Consider the following 14,266-nt stretch of genomic DNA (forward strand, 5'->3'; position numbering starts at 1 on the left):
CATAACAGTATGAAATTGCCCTGGGCCTGGAATTCCTGGGCTAGGAGCCATGTTAAATCTGGGTGGGTGGTACATCCGCTTTTTTACCCTGCAAATCCCACCGGTAGTGAGGCGGGAGTTGATTGTGACCACCTCCTCGCGGACATCCCCATAGGTGGTGGGACTGGTGGAATGACTGGTCTATTTGATGGTTAGGGCCAGATACTCGCGGGAGTGGAGTCCATCAATTGAGTACCGCCGATTGCTACTGGCAGGAGGGAGATATTGAAATTTTAATTTTAATTTCAATAACATCAAACATCTTCAGCCGGAATTGCTTGTCCCAAAATGTCACGGCGGGGAGCAGGTGTGAAATGCCCTGCCCCACTTGGGCAGCGCCCCAGCAACCATGGAGATGGTGCGGGAGCCCAACCCTCCGCTCAAATGGGACCCACCCCCGCATTTTGGACCGGGTTCGGGGCAGTTGACCGGCCCAACTGTGTCTCTATCACAAAACCCGGGGAAGAGTAGATCGGTCCCCCTGTGTCTGAATCACAGACCCCGGGGAAGAGTACATCGGTCCCCCTGTGTCTGAATCACAGATCCCGGGGAAGAGTAGATCGGTCCCACTGTGTCTGAATCACAGACCCCGGGGAACAGTAGAACGGCCCCAATCTGTCTGTATCACAGACGTGGGGGGATAGCGGGCCGGACCGAATATTAGGTCGGATTGAGCGCTGAAGTGGGGAAATGTTTACCTCTTCTCATCAGTTACTGAATTTTACAATGAGAGTGAACAGATATTTCATCACATTCTTGAACTGTTCTCTGAATTTGTTCTGTGTCACAGCATAAATACAAGTATTTGTGCAGCAACTCAGGAGCTGAAGCATGAACCCCAGTTCTTGTACAAAATTATATGGAGGTAGAGAACCAAGCCCCAAATACCACACTCCTCTCCATACATAATACACCAGAAACACCGCCCAAAATAGTATGAAATTCGCCGAGATAAGGTACAGTAAAATTTTAGATTTCCTTCGGCTCTCCATCTCTGGGTCACTGGCATTCTCTCCTATGGTCTGACCCCGGAGTCTCCTGCGGACTCTGCTGGCCACTGAAATGTGTCTGACAGTGAAAGCATTGAGCAGCAGAATCAGAACACATGGGACAAAAGGGGTAAGAATATGATGAAGGAATTCGATTGCTGCAAAGACACGTGACGAACCATAAGCTTCTGATGTATCGCATAAAAACGGCAAATTAAAAGGATTATATCGCCCTGTAAACATAAAGTACCAGAAAGTGTTCTTCAAACAGCTCAGCACGGTCACTGTTCCGAGAACCACAGCCGCCGTTCTGTCGGTGCAATATTTAGTTTTCAGCTTCTGGCAACTAACAGCCACATATCGATCAAAGGTGAAAGCGACGGTGAACCAGACAGAACAGTCTGTGGCTGCATAAAGCAGGACGGCGTGGAAATTACACACTTTGACATAATACACTACAACTATCCAAACATCATAAAGTGTCGGAATTTTCTTCAGTATCAGATCGATGATCACGACCAGTAGATCCGCCGCTGCCATCGCCACCAGGGAGCGAGTGACACATTTGGAGAGTCCGCACTTTCCCCGAGACAGGATCACAATGGTCAGTAAGTTAACTGTCAGGAAGGGAAATAAACAGGAAAGTTATATATCAGTCTGGGAGTAAAAACAATAGTTTGATAGAGTGAGAGGTGAAATTTGTTCGTCCGTCCAGTGTTGGGATGTGATTATTCGGGTCTTTCTGCTGGAGACAGCAGGTGAAATTGGTCTTCGCAATTAGCACAAAACGGGATCATAGGGAATCGGTAGCCGGTTTTACACAGCGAATGATTTCGGTTTGTTTTCCTTTGACTTCAATCTTGAAGAAAATGGGGGGGGGGGGTGTAAAGCGGGCGGCGGGCTCGGTGGAAGGACCAATTTCAGCCCCAGGATTTAGAGTGATCTGTACCGAATTGAAAAATAAATAAATGGACAGAACTGAACAAAATTGGAGCAATAAGATTTTGACCATGAATCAGAAAATGACTATTGATGACATGGAATTTCTCCGTTTTAACCGAACCACCGCTCGATACTGTCTGAACAAATTAAAATCCCCGAAGTTTGAAGATTTCAATCTCAGATTATTCTGAGGAAACATGGGCATTGGTTCAATTGCCAAACACCTGCTCCTGATCACCATCCGGGGTCATGTGTTAAAGCAGGAAAACCTGCCCAGTTTCCTGCTCCTGATCACTGTCCATGTACCGCGGGTTAGGGAGTTGTGTATCAGCCCAGGTTCCTTATCAATAAACAGGAACCATGGGTTAGGGAATTGTGTATCAGCCCAGGTTCCTTATCAATAAACAGGAACCCTGGGTTAGGGAGTTGTGTATCAGCCCAGGTTCCTTATCAATAAACAGGAACCCTGGGTTATGGAGTTGTGTTTCAGCCCAGGTTCCTTATGAATAAACAGGAACCCTGGGTTAGGGAGTTGTGTATCAGCCCAGGTTCCTTATCAATAAACAGGAACCCTGCGTTAGGGAGTTGTGTATCAGCCCAGGTTCCTTATCAATAAACAGGAACCCTGGGTTAGGGAGTTGTGTATCAGCCCAGGTTGCCTGTCAATATCCAGGAACCGTGGGTGAGTGAGTGGGGTATCAGCTCGGATTCCTTATCACTATCCAGGGACTGTGTGTTAGCGAGTGGAAAATTTGCCCATATTGCTGCTCCTGATCACTTTCCAGGATCCGTGGATAAGGAGTGAAGAATCAGTCCAAGTTCCTGCTTCTGATCACTATCCATGAACCATGGGTTCAGGAGTGGAGAAAAAATTCAGGTTCCTACTCCTGATCACAATCCTAGAACCATGGGTTGGGGAGTGTGGAATCAGCCCAGATTCGTGCTCTTGATTTCTATCCAAGATCCGTGGTTTATGGGGTGGAGAATCAGTCCAGTTTCCTGCTCCTGAACACTTCCCAGGAACTATGGGTTAGGGAGTGGGCAATAAGCCCAGTTTCCTGCTCCTGATTACTGGCCAAGAACCATGGGTTAAAGACGGGGAATCAGCCCAGGTTCCCGCTCATGATCACTGCATTTTGAAAATGGACATGAACCAATGTGATGCACCGAGAAAGGGGATAGCGAGACTGGACCACCATGTGGAATATGGGAGAGCAGTGACGGAATGAACCAGCGAGCGGCGGGTGTGGACCTGGATCAGACTGGACTGTGATATTCCGTTGTGTGCCAGCGGCAGCCCGTGGAATCAAAACCGAGCAAAAAAACAATGCCTGCAAGGGAAGACAGTTATTGAATTCAAACAAATCGTGTTGGAAACTATTGAGCAAATTCCAGATTCAATCAGGAGTTCATTCAACGGTTGATTGTAAAAATAGTCAGTAACTGGATTATCTGTTGAAATCGGAGCTCTCACATCCAAAGTATGTAATGTGGATCATGTGACTGATTCAGAGACCGGCTCTCCACTCACATTCCAATTAATATTTGTGAGAATGGACTTCACGTTAAATGGCTGAACATATAACTGACGCTGCAGTTTGAGCAAAGTAACAACACAAAGGTGAGCAGTGTTAACCTGGTGCTTTTCATCTTTTAGTGAGAATGGAAAGGGTTCCAATTGACACAGGAGATATGAGACCATAAACTCTTAGAGGATTTGGGAATCATGGTTCCCTTGTTACAATCAATTGGAATCATTGAAGTGAAGTAAAACAGAAGATGACAAACACTGATTGTGGGCCTGGCGATGAGATCCCCAAAACTGAGCCCGACCCGCTCGGGATTGAAATCTAATTTCAAAGTGATGATTAGAATCATCTCATAACCGCCCAGAAACATTGACACTACTGCACAGCTGGAGATCATGGATTGTGAGGCGCCGACTGGAGCTAATTCACTCACAGATATTATCAAACGTGAAAACGTCTTTTTGTAATCTACGGGTCAGGGCAGTTTCTGCAACTCTCTATAATTAACCACACCCAACACAACTTAAAAATTCTTATAAACCCATGAACACATATTTCTCGTCTGATAATAGTTCACATGTTACTAAAAAACTGACAACAAATTAATAATCCAATACGTATTGTGTTAAAACAGTGAAAAGTAAGGATTAACAATTGATGGAACACATACCAGTGAATTGGTGGCTCTGCACCAATAACATGAAGCGACCATAGTGCAATATCAGACACACAAAAGGAGTGCAGTTAATGACTCGATACAGTTTCATCAACGACAAGAACAGTAATATGGTTGAACATGGCTTTCAGAATTCATAAAATAAATAGACTTTCCAGGAACAGCAGCAGCCCTTGTCAGAACAGTAAATGAAAAGAAATGTCGTCGAATTAAACACTTATTGCAGATTTAATAGCTGGAGATCGTAACTTACCCGGAACAGCAAACACAGCGAGGATCGGATAGTAAATCGTTTGTATATCCAAAAGAGCGCAAAATATTCGCAAAGTCAAATTCATCCTTTCACCCTCTGCCGAGCCGTTGATTCCTGTTAGTGCCGGAGGTGATGCTCCCACTGCCACTATGAGGTAACACATTGAAAGCAGACCCTTAATTATTGCAGCAGGAAACCCTCCAGTGACACAATAATGGCCCATGGAGGCTGAAATTAATCACAGTCACTGAAGAAAAAAGTTCAGTTATACCCTTACACGACAACACTTTTTATACCATTAATATTTAATTAACCATATATTGTAGAGGGATGAGTAAAACGCCACAAACCGCAAAATATTATATTACTAACTAATGATCTCGTGATGTGAACGGGCATTGGGGGTGAAAGGACTGAATTGTGGGATTTAGTCTCAGTCGGAGTTTGTACTTAAAGGCAGTTCAGCGGTGATGTGCGGTTGGACAGGAGATGTTTATAATTCATTGTGTAAAGTCCGTGAGCGGAGTTTGTTTGTTGTGAGAGTTGTGTACGAGTGGGGCTCGGACTAACATTATTCACATGTTTAACTGATGTAGTTGGGCACAGAAGGATGGCAGTGCAGTGTGACCCTAAAGAACGTCTTGCCTCACCAATCTGGTGAGATTCTTGATCAAGTGATTAGGTTGGTGGATGAGGGGAGCCCAGCAGATATTGTACACAGTGATTGTCAAACTGCCTTCAACATGGTAACACCGAATGAATTGAGTCCTGTGAGATTAGCGGTCAGATCTGGGATTGGATAAGGAATTGGGTGCATTGTAGTGGACAGAAGGTATTTATTAATGGCAATGGTCCTGCGTGGGTATCGATCGCTCGTGGATCCCCGCAGGAATCAGTGTTGCGGCCCTTGCTCCTCACCATCTTTGTATAAGATCTGGATGAAATCTGGCCACAGTTCCCTGGATGTTGCAAAGATATGTGCGGGTGTGAGAACTATAGATGAGAAAAATCGATTACAGGCAGATCAAGATGCGAGGGGAGAATTGTCGATGGTCGCGTAGCTGGTCGATGACAATAAATGGAGACAAATGTAGTGCTCGAATCAAAGAGTCATAAAATCATAGAAAGGTTACAGCACGGAAGGAGGCCATTTGGCACATCGTGACTGTGCCAGCTCGATGCAAGAACAATCCAGCTAGTCCCACTACCCCGCCCTATACCCGTAAGCGCTACAATTGTTTTCCTTTCAAGTATAGAACCGTAGAATTATAGAAAATTTACCGCACAGAAGGAAGCCATTCAGGCCATCATGTCCGCCCCGGCCAAAAATGAGCCAACCAGCCTAATCCCACTTTCCAACACTTTGTCCGTCGCCTTGTTGGTCACGGCTCATCAGGTGCACAGCCGGGTACTTTTTAAATGCATTGAGGGTTTCTGCCTCTTCCACCGAATCAGGCGGTGAGTTCCAGACCCCCATTTGTCTCTCGGTGAAAAAAGTATTCCTCAGCTCCCCTCTAATCCTTCTAAAAATGACTTTAAATCTATGCCCTCTAGTTATTGGCCTCTTTGCTAAGGAAAATAAATCCTTCCTATCCACTCTATCTCGTCCCGTCATAATTTTGTACACCTCAATTAAATCACCCCTCAGCCTCCTCTGTTCCAAAGAGAACAAACCCAGCCGATCCAATCTTACATCACAGCTAAAATTCTCCAGTACTGGCAACATCCTAGTAAATCTCCTCTGCACCCATTCTAGTGCAATTACATCGTTCCTGAAATGTGCTGACTAGAACTGTACACAGTACTCAAGCTGTGGCATAGCCAGTGTTTTATACAGTTCCAGCATTACCTCCCTGCTCTTATATTCTGTGCTTCGGCTACTGAAGTTAATTATTCCATATGCCTTCTTAACCACCGTATCTACCTCTACTGCTATGTTCAGGGATCTGTGGACATACACTCCAAGGTGCCTCACTTCCTCTACACCTTTCAGTATCCTTCCATTTATTGTGTACCCTCTTGCTTTGTTTGCGCTCCCCAAATGCATTACCTCACACTTCTCTGGATTGAATTCCATTTGCCACTTTTCTGCCCACCTGACCAGTCCTTTGATATTTTCCTGCAATCTGAAGCTTTCCTCCTCACTATCTACGATATGCTAATTTTTGTATCACCTGCAAACTTCTGAATCATGCCCGCTACATTTTAATCCAAATCATTAACATATCTCTCCCAAAAAGCAAGGGGCCGAGTACTGAGCCCTGGAAAACCCCACGAGAAACAGCCTTCCAGTCACAAAAACACCCGGAGACCATTACCCTTTGCTTTCTGCCACTGAGCCAATTTTGGATCCAACTTTCCAATCTCCCTTGGATCGCATGGGCTTGCACTTTTTGACCAGTTTGCCTCGTGGAACCTTGTCAAATGTCTTGCTAAAATCCATGTTGACGACATCAAATGCACGACCCTCATCGACCCTCGTTACCTCCTCAAAAATGCAATCAAGTTCGTCAGACACTGCCTTCTCTTAACAAATCCACCCTGACTGTCCTTGATTACTCCGTGCCTTTCCAATTGAAGGTTTATCTTATCCCTCAGAATTGATTCCAATAATTTAGCCACCACCGAGGTTAGACTGACTGGCCTGTAATTACTCGGTCTATCCCTTGCTCCCTTTTTAAACAATGGTACAACTTCAGCAGTCCTCCAGCCCTCCGGCACCACGCCTGTCTCCAGTCAGGATTGGAAAATGATGATCAGAGCCTTCGCTATTTTCTTGGCTTCCGTTAACAGCCTGGGATACATTTAATCCCTTGGTGATTTATCTAATTTCAAAGATGCTAATCCCCTTAATACTTCCTCTCTCACTATGTTTATCCCATCCAATATTTCACACTCCTCCTCCTTAACTACAATGTCTGCATTGTCCCTCTCTTCTCTGAAGACTGGCGCAAACTACTTATCCACTTCACTTTTGAAAGCCATGGTTGAATCTGCCTCCACCACACCCTCTGGCAGTGCATTCCAGATCTTTACCACTCGCTGTGCGAAAAAGTTTTCCCTCAGGTCACCTTTGGTTCTTTTGCCATTCACCTTAAATCAATGTCCTCTGGTTCTTAACCCGACTGCCAAAGGGATCAGTTTCCAAAATGGAACTGGATAAACACCTGAAAAGACAATGATTGCAGGGCTACGGTGATAGTGCAGGGGATTGGGACCAGCTGGATTGCTCTTGCAGAGATCCGGCACGGACTCGATGGGCCGAATGGCCTCCTTCCGTGCTGTAAACTGTCTATGATTCTATAATTCTAATTATAAAGCCGTCAGTCCCGTATGCTTTTTTTAACCGCTTTCTCAACCTGCTCTGCCACCTTCAACGATCTGTACACATATATTCCCAGGTCTCTCTGTTCCTGCACCCACTGTAGAATTGTACCCTTTAGTTTATATTGCCTTTCTTCATTCTTCCTCCCAAAATATATCACTTCACACTTCTCTGCGTTAAATTTAATCTGCCACTTGTTCGCCCATTCCATCAGCCTGTCTATGTCCTCTTGAAGTCTATCATTATCCTCCTCACTGTTCACTACACTTCTAAATGTTGTTTCATGTGCAAACTTCGAAATTGTGCCCTGTGCATCCAAGTCGATGTCATTAATATATTTCAATAAAAGCAATGGTCCTAGTACCGAACCCCGGGGAACACTGTACACCTTCATCCAGTCCGAAAAACAACCGTTCACCATTACTCTCTGTTTCCCGTCACTGAGCCAATTTCATATCCTTGCTGCCACTGCCCCTTTTCTTCCATGGGCGTCAAATTTGCTGACAAGCCTATTACGCGGCACTTTACCAAACACCTTTTGGAAGTCCATATACACCACATCAACCGCATTGCCCTCATCAACCCTCTCTGTTAACTTTTCAAAAAACTCAATCAACTCAAATGCACGATTTGCATTTAGAAATTACGTGCTGGCTTTCCCTAATTAATCAACGCTTGTCCAAGTGACTGTTAATTCTATCCCGGATTATCGCTTCTAAAATTTTCACACGTTCCGAGGTTAAATTGGCTGGCCTTTAGTTGTTGGGTTTATCCTTACACCATTTTTTGAACAAGGATGTCAAATTTGCAACTCTTCAGTCCTCCGGCACCATTTCGGTACTTAAGGATGATTGGAAGATTTTTTGTAGCCCCTGTGCAATTTCCAGCCTTAATTCCCTCAGCAACCGAGGATACATCCCATCCGTCAGGGTGACTTATCTACTTTAAGTACAGCATGCCTTTATGGTACCTCTTCCTTTTCAATTCTTAGCCCATCCAGTATCTAAACTATATATTCCTTTACTGAGACTCGAGCAGCATCTTCCTTCTTTTTAAAGACAGATGCAAAGTACTCATTTAGTAACACAGCCATGCCCTCCGCCTCCATGAGTAGATTCCCTGATCGGTCCCAGCCCTCTCTTACTACATGTTTACTGTTTGCATGCCTGTAGAAGACTTTTGGATTCTCTTTTATGTTTGCTGCCAGTCTATTCTCCGACTCTCTCTTTGCCCCTTGTATTTACTTTTTCACTTCCTCTCTGAACTTTCTATATTCAGCCTGGTTCTCACTTGTGTTATCAACCTGACATCTGCCATAGGCCACTTTTTTTCTGCTTCATCTTACTCTCTATCTCTTCTGCACATCCAGTATCTCGACTACCTCCTCTTTTACTATGACTTACTGTTTTCCTCCCTCAGCCTCTGCACCGAGCCACTTCTCATCCTCGGTGATTTCAACTTCCATCTCAACTCACCTTGCCCTCTCTCCTCTGTGTTCATTTTCCTCCTTTAATTTTTAACTCCATATAAACTCGCCTACCCATATTCACGGCCAACTTCGAATTGCCACCTCACGTAGCATGTCTACTACTATCGACTCAATCACAGAAAAGGCCATCTCTGCTCACCCCCTTGAATCCCTCACCACTCACATTCCCCTTCCCCATTGCCCTTTCTATCCCCACTTCATTCTCCAACCGCCGTTGGAAACCGTCACTTACAACTGCAATTTCAAATTCCCAGAAGCCCAGTTTTTGGCCCTCCAATCTTCACGATAGCTACCGGTTTGCAAAATCTTACCCTCACCTCCACCTTTGATGCCCTTGTCCCATATAAAACCATTACACTCGCAAACCCTGTTTTTCCCCCTTGGTATGGCTCTTATCTCCAAAAGACATAGATTTGAACTTTTATGGCGGACTGCTGGTTTATTCATTGATCGCCAGATCTGGCTGGACCACATGAAGCACTTTCGGGTCCCACTCTCCTCTGTGGAAACTGTTTCCTAATCCAGGATCATCCTGGGATGCAAAGATAACCGCCGGCTTCTCATTTCCACTACCAACCATCTTCTTAATCCCTTGACCCTCCACCCTGACCGCCAACAACAAGTGCAAAGAGCTGGAGGACTTCTTTGACATAAAAATTGCGACCAGCCGTTCAGCCCGCATCCCTCCATTCCCTTAGCCCAGCAAGCCAAACTTACCCCCACGACCACCCTGCCCTATCCCAGAACTTGCATCTTTCTCTGTTTTCTCTCCCTTCTCCCCTTTTCCCCTCTCCGAGCACATCTTGTCTATGACCCACCTCCTGGCTCCTCAACTCTATTCACACTAAACTGCTGACCAACCACATTCCCGACGTAGCCAACATGCTACCTGACATTGTAAACGGTTCTCTCTCCTCAAGTACTTAATCCCTCCCTTTAATGTCTTCCGTAATTTTCGCTCTCCTTAAAATAAACAACTCTTGATCCTGCTGTCCTTGCAAAGCAAACCCGATCTGCAATCTTCCTTTCCTCTCCAATGTCCTTGAACATATTGTCGGCTCCCAAATCCGTGCCCGTCTTTCCTGCAACTCAATGTGTAAACCTCTCCAAGCGGTATTCTGCCCGTCACAGCAGTGAAACGACACAAATGAAAGACACAAATGCGAGCCTGTGCGACTGTGACCATGGTGAACTATCCGTCCTCATCCTTCTCGAACTCTCTGCAGCCTTTGACATGGTTGACCAGGCCATGCTCCTCCATCGTTTCTCCAATTTGCCCAGCTGAGTGGGACTGGCCGTGCCTGTTCAACTATTAAATATCCAGGCGTCGTCCAAACATAATGCCATTATGAAAACGCGTCCTCCCTGTATCTGGTTAATCTCTTTTCAATGCGCCTGTGCAGTATCATCTATCTATTCTTCATTGTTCCCTCTGCACGGGGAAGAATGGCATGGCCTTCGCTTCCTCATCTCCTTTCGCTACATCTCTCTACAGTCTTAAGCCCGGTTCTGGCCTTAAGCCCGGTACATTTATTGTCTGTTCCCGCAAACTGTTAGTGAGTAATGTCTGTTAACAGGCCCTGACCATGTCCCATGTGTGAACTACTTGTTCTGCATAATTAGTTTAATGTGGCAGTGTTTTATATTCGGAAATGCAATAGGATACTCCTCGTCGGGCCCGAGATAGCGGTTTATGGTCGCTATTGGATGCTGGACCCACCTCAGCTATACAGACCCTGCCCCCATCCTGAACCCAGACTCGTGCACTTTTCCATATGGTCACTGGATACGAAGCAGGAACTCTAGGCAATGTTAGCCCCAAACCAAGGAATACTAACTCCAATTTTTGTGTCCCATTGCAGCCCAGACTGAGCCCCACCCTGTGGCTTCCTGTCTGTGCATTTATCCAGTGCCCCACTGGTGAACATTCAACCCCAGATGGGTATGTTAGTGTAGTGGGTATATTACTGGACTGGAATTGAAGAGAAATAGACTAATAATCCAGAGAACATCTGTTCAATCTGTCTCAAATGTGGCAGTTTGAGAACTTGAATTCAGTGAAAATAAATAAAAAGCTATTGTCAGTAAAAGTGACCATGCAGCTGTCGGAGTGTCGTAAAAACCCAAGTGGCTCACTAACGTTCTTCCCCGGTGTCGTTTACATTTGACTCCAGTCCAACTCCAACGTGGTTGACTCTTAACTGCCCTCTGAAGTGGCCTAACAAGCCAAAGGTTTGTATCAAACCGTGACAAAGAGTAACTCCCTAATGGGCATTGTGGGAGCACCTGCGCCACATGGACTACTGCGGTTCGAGAAGGCCCACCGCCACCCTCTCAGGACAGCAAGGGATGGGCAATCAATGTCGGAGGTGCCAGCGCCGCCCACATCCCGAAGACATCCTGCAGAAGCAGCGCTGGAGGGGGAGTGGGCTGGTTCACATGACCCTCTACCTGCGGCTCTGACGTCACAAGGGGAGATGGCGCTCGCTCAGCTCGACCTGAAACCTGTTGAATGTCCTTTCGGATTGAAACCCGGTTAAAGGGGAGGGACAGAAAATCTACCTATTGATCTATTGAGATCAATAACGTTAATAAAATGAAATGATCAAATTGCCACTCTCAGTCCGAGCCTCGATTCCTGCAGCGAAATCAGGTTTTTCTCTCCGGTTGAACTGAACCGATTACCCCACAGTCTCAAAAGATTAAAGATTAAATACCAAATTTACACACCATAGAACATAGTAAATAACAGGGGGACTGGGGTTAATAATTAAAGACAAATGTCACCAATAAAAGTGATTGGATCGTATTTATATTTTAGGACGCTTTCATTGGGAGCGATGTTGTCAATGTCGTTGAGCCATTGACAACGCGGCCTAAATTGCGCATGCCCGATGTAGATGACGTCACCACGCAGATGTGATTGGAAATCATCGAATCGTTGAAGCACAGAAGGCCATTCGGCCCATGGAGCCCTTGTAAAAGCAGAAGACCGTCAGAGCACAAGGCGATAAGAGATAGGTGCAGGAGTAGGCCATTCCGCCCAGCGAGCCTGCTTCGCCATTTATTGAGATCATGGCTGATCTGATTTTTACCTCAACTCCACTTTCACGCCCTTTCCCCGCACCCTTTGATTCCCTTGCTGATCAAAAATTTGACGAACTCAGCCTTGAATACATTCAATGACTCCGCCTCCACAGCTTTTGGGGTAAAGAATTCCAAAGATTCACGACGGTCTGGGAGAAGAAATTCCTCCTCATTTCCATCTTAAATGGGCGACCCCTTATTCTGAGACTATGTCCCCTCGTTTTAGATTCCTCCATGAGCGGTAACATCCTCTCAGCATCGACCTATCGAGTCCCCTCAGAATCTTGTAGGTTTCAATAAGATCTCCTCTCATTCTTCTAAACTCCAATGAGTATAGACCCAACCTGTTCAATCTTTCATCATAAGAAAACCCTTCCATTCCCGGAATCAACCGAGTGAACCTTCTGTGAACTGCCTCCATTGCAAGTATGTCCTTCTTTAAATAAGGGCACCAGATCTGTACGCAGTACTCCAGGTGTGGTCTCACCAGTACCCTGTACAGTTGTAGCATGACTTCCCTGCTTTTATATTCCAACCCCGTACAAATAAAGGCCAATATTCCGTTTGACTTCCGGGTTACATATCAATCCAATTAGTCCCATTGCCTGCTCTTTCCCGTGGCCCTGCATATTTTTCCCTGCAAATATTTATCCAAAACCTTTTTGAAAGCCACCATTGAATCTTCTTTCACCACCCTTTCAGGTAATGCATTCCAGATCATAACTATTCGCTGCCTAATAGTTGACAAAATCAACACACTCTTCATTCAGAAATGCTGAAACAAAAACAGAAACAGCTGGAAACACTCAGCAGGACAGGCAGCACAGGTGGAGAGAGAAACAGGGTTATCTTTTCAAATGCAAGGTCTTGAACCTGAAACGTTAACTCTGTTTCTCTCTCTACAGATGCTGTCTGACGTGATGAGTATTTCCAACATTTTGTCTTGCTGATCGTCACTTCGTATCCGTTGTCAGTGGATGTTTCCTCGATTTCGAATGCGGCCGAATCGCGCATGCGCGTTGTGCTTGACGCCATCTTGCATACCCGTGCGTCAATGCTGCGTTGTCAACAGTTGCTCCTTCTCGGATTTGTGTGGAAAGGCACGGAATGGTGTAATATTGATATTTCATCATGCGAACTGAAATTCCAGAAACTAATTGCGAAAGAGAAGACTTTCCAAATTGCAAATGTGTATTTTCCTCAATTGTGAATTTTTAAAGCTTTTTGCTAGAGATTGTCAAAGCAAGTATATTCCCATAAGAAGGAAAACAGTGGCATCCAAAGCTAGAGCTTCCTGCATGACAAAGGCAATAGACGTTAAAATAAAACTGAAAAAAGGAGTTTTACGACAAATGTCAGGAACAGAATACATTTGAAAACCAGGCGGAATACAGGGAATGCAGGGGGAATTGAAAACTATATCAGAAGGGCTAAGAGAGCGTCTGAGGAAAGATTCGTAGGTAACATAAAAAGGAAATCAGGAATATTTTATACACGTTGAAAAAGTAAAAGGATAGTTAAAGGAAAAGTGGGGCCGATTGGGGACAAAAAGGCAATCTTCTTGTGGAGGCAGAGGGTGTGACTGAGGTAATGAATGACTACGGTGCATCTGTCTTCACAAAAGAAGAAGATGAAGTCAATGTCGCAGTAGAGGAGGGGAGTAGAGATATTGGGTTGGATAAAAATAGATAGGAAGGAGATGCTAAATAGTTTGGGATTACTCAAAGTTAACAAGTCACCCCGTCCATTTGGAATGCTTCCTAGGTTGCTGAGGCACGCAAGGATGTTGTCAACAGAAGCTCGGACAACAATCTTTCAATCCTCCTTGGATATGGGAGTGGTGTGAGAGGACTGGAGGATTGCAAATGTTACACCCCTGTTCAAAAAAGTGGAGAGGGATAAGCAAGTTAAATACTGGCCAATCGGTCTAACGTTAG

The 14,266-nt window shown here is 45.2% G+C and overlaps 1 protein-coding gene across 1 annotated transcript; it reads right to left on the minus strand.

Moving 5' to 3' along the window:
* Window positions 1–746: 746 nt before the first annotated feature.
* LOC137319849 (probable G-protein coupled receptor 139) lies at window positions 747–13,364 on the minus strand. The gene is made up of 3 exons (XM_067981764.1): window positions 13,247–13,364; window positions 4,429–4,575; window positions 747–1,645 (listed from the first exon to the last, which is right to left on the minus strand). The coding sequence occupies exons 1-3, from the start codon at window positions 13,362–13,364 to the stop codon at window positions 747–749; spliced, it is 1,164 nt and encodes a 387-aa protein (XP_067837865.1).
* Between the last annotated feature and the right edge of the window lie 902 nt (window positions 13,365–14,266).

This window comes from Heptranchias perlo, unplaced genomic scaffold (assembly GCF_035084215.1).
Source record: "Heptranchias perlo isolate sHepPer1 unplaced genomic scaffold, sHepPer1.hap1 HAP1_SCAFFOLD_90, whole genome shotgun sequence".
NCBI classification, from domain to species: Eukaryota; Metazoa; Chordata; class Chondrichthyes; order Hexanchiformes; family Hexanchidae; genus Heptranchias; species Heptranchias perlo.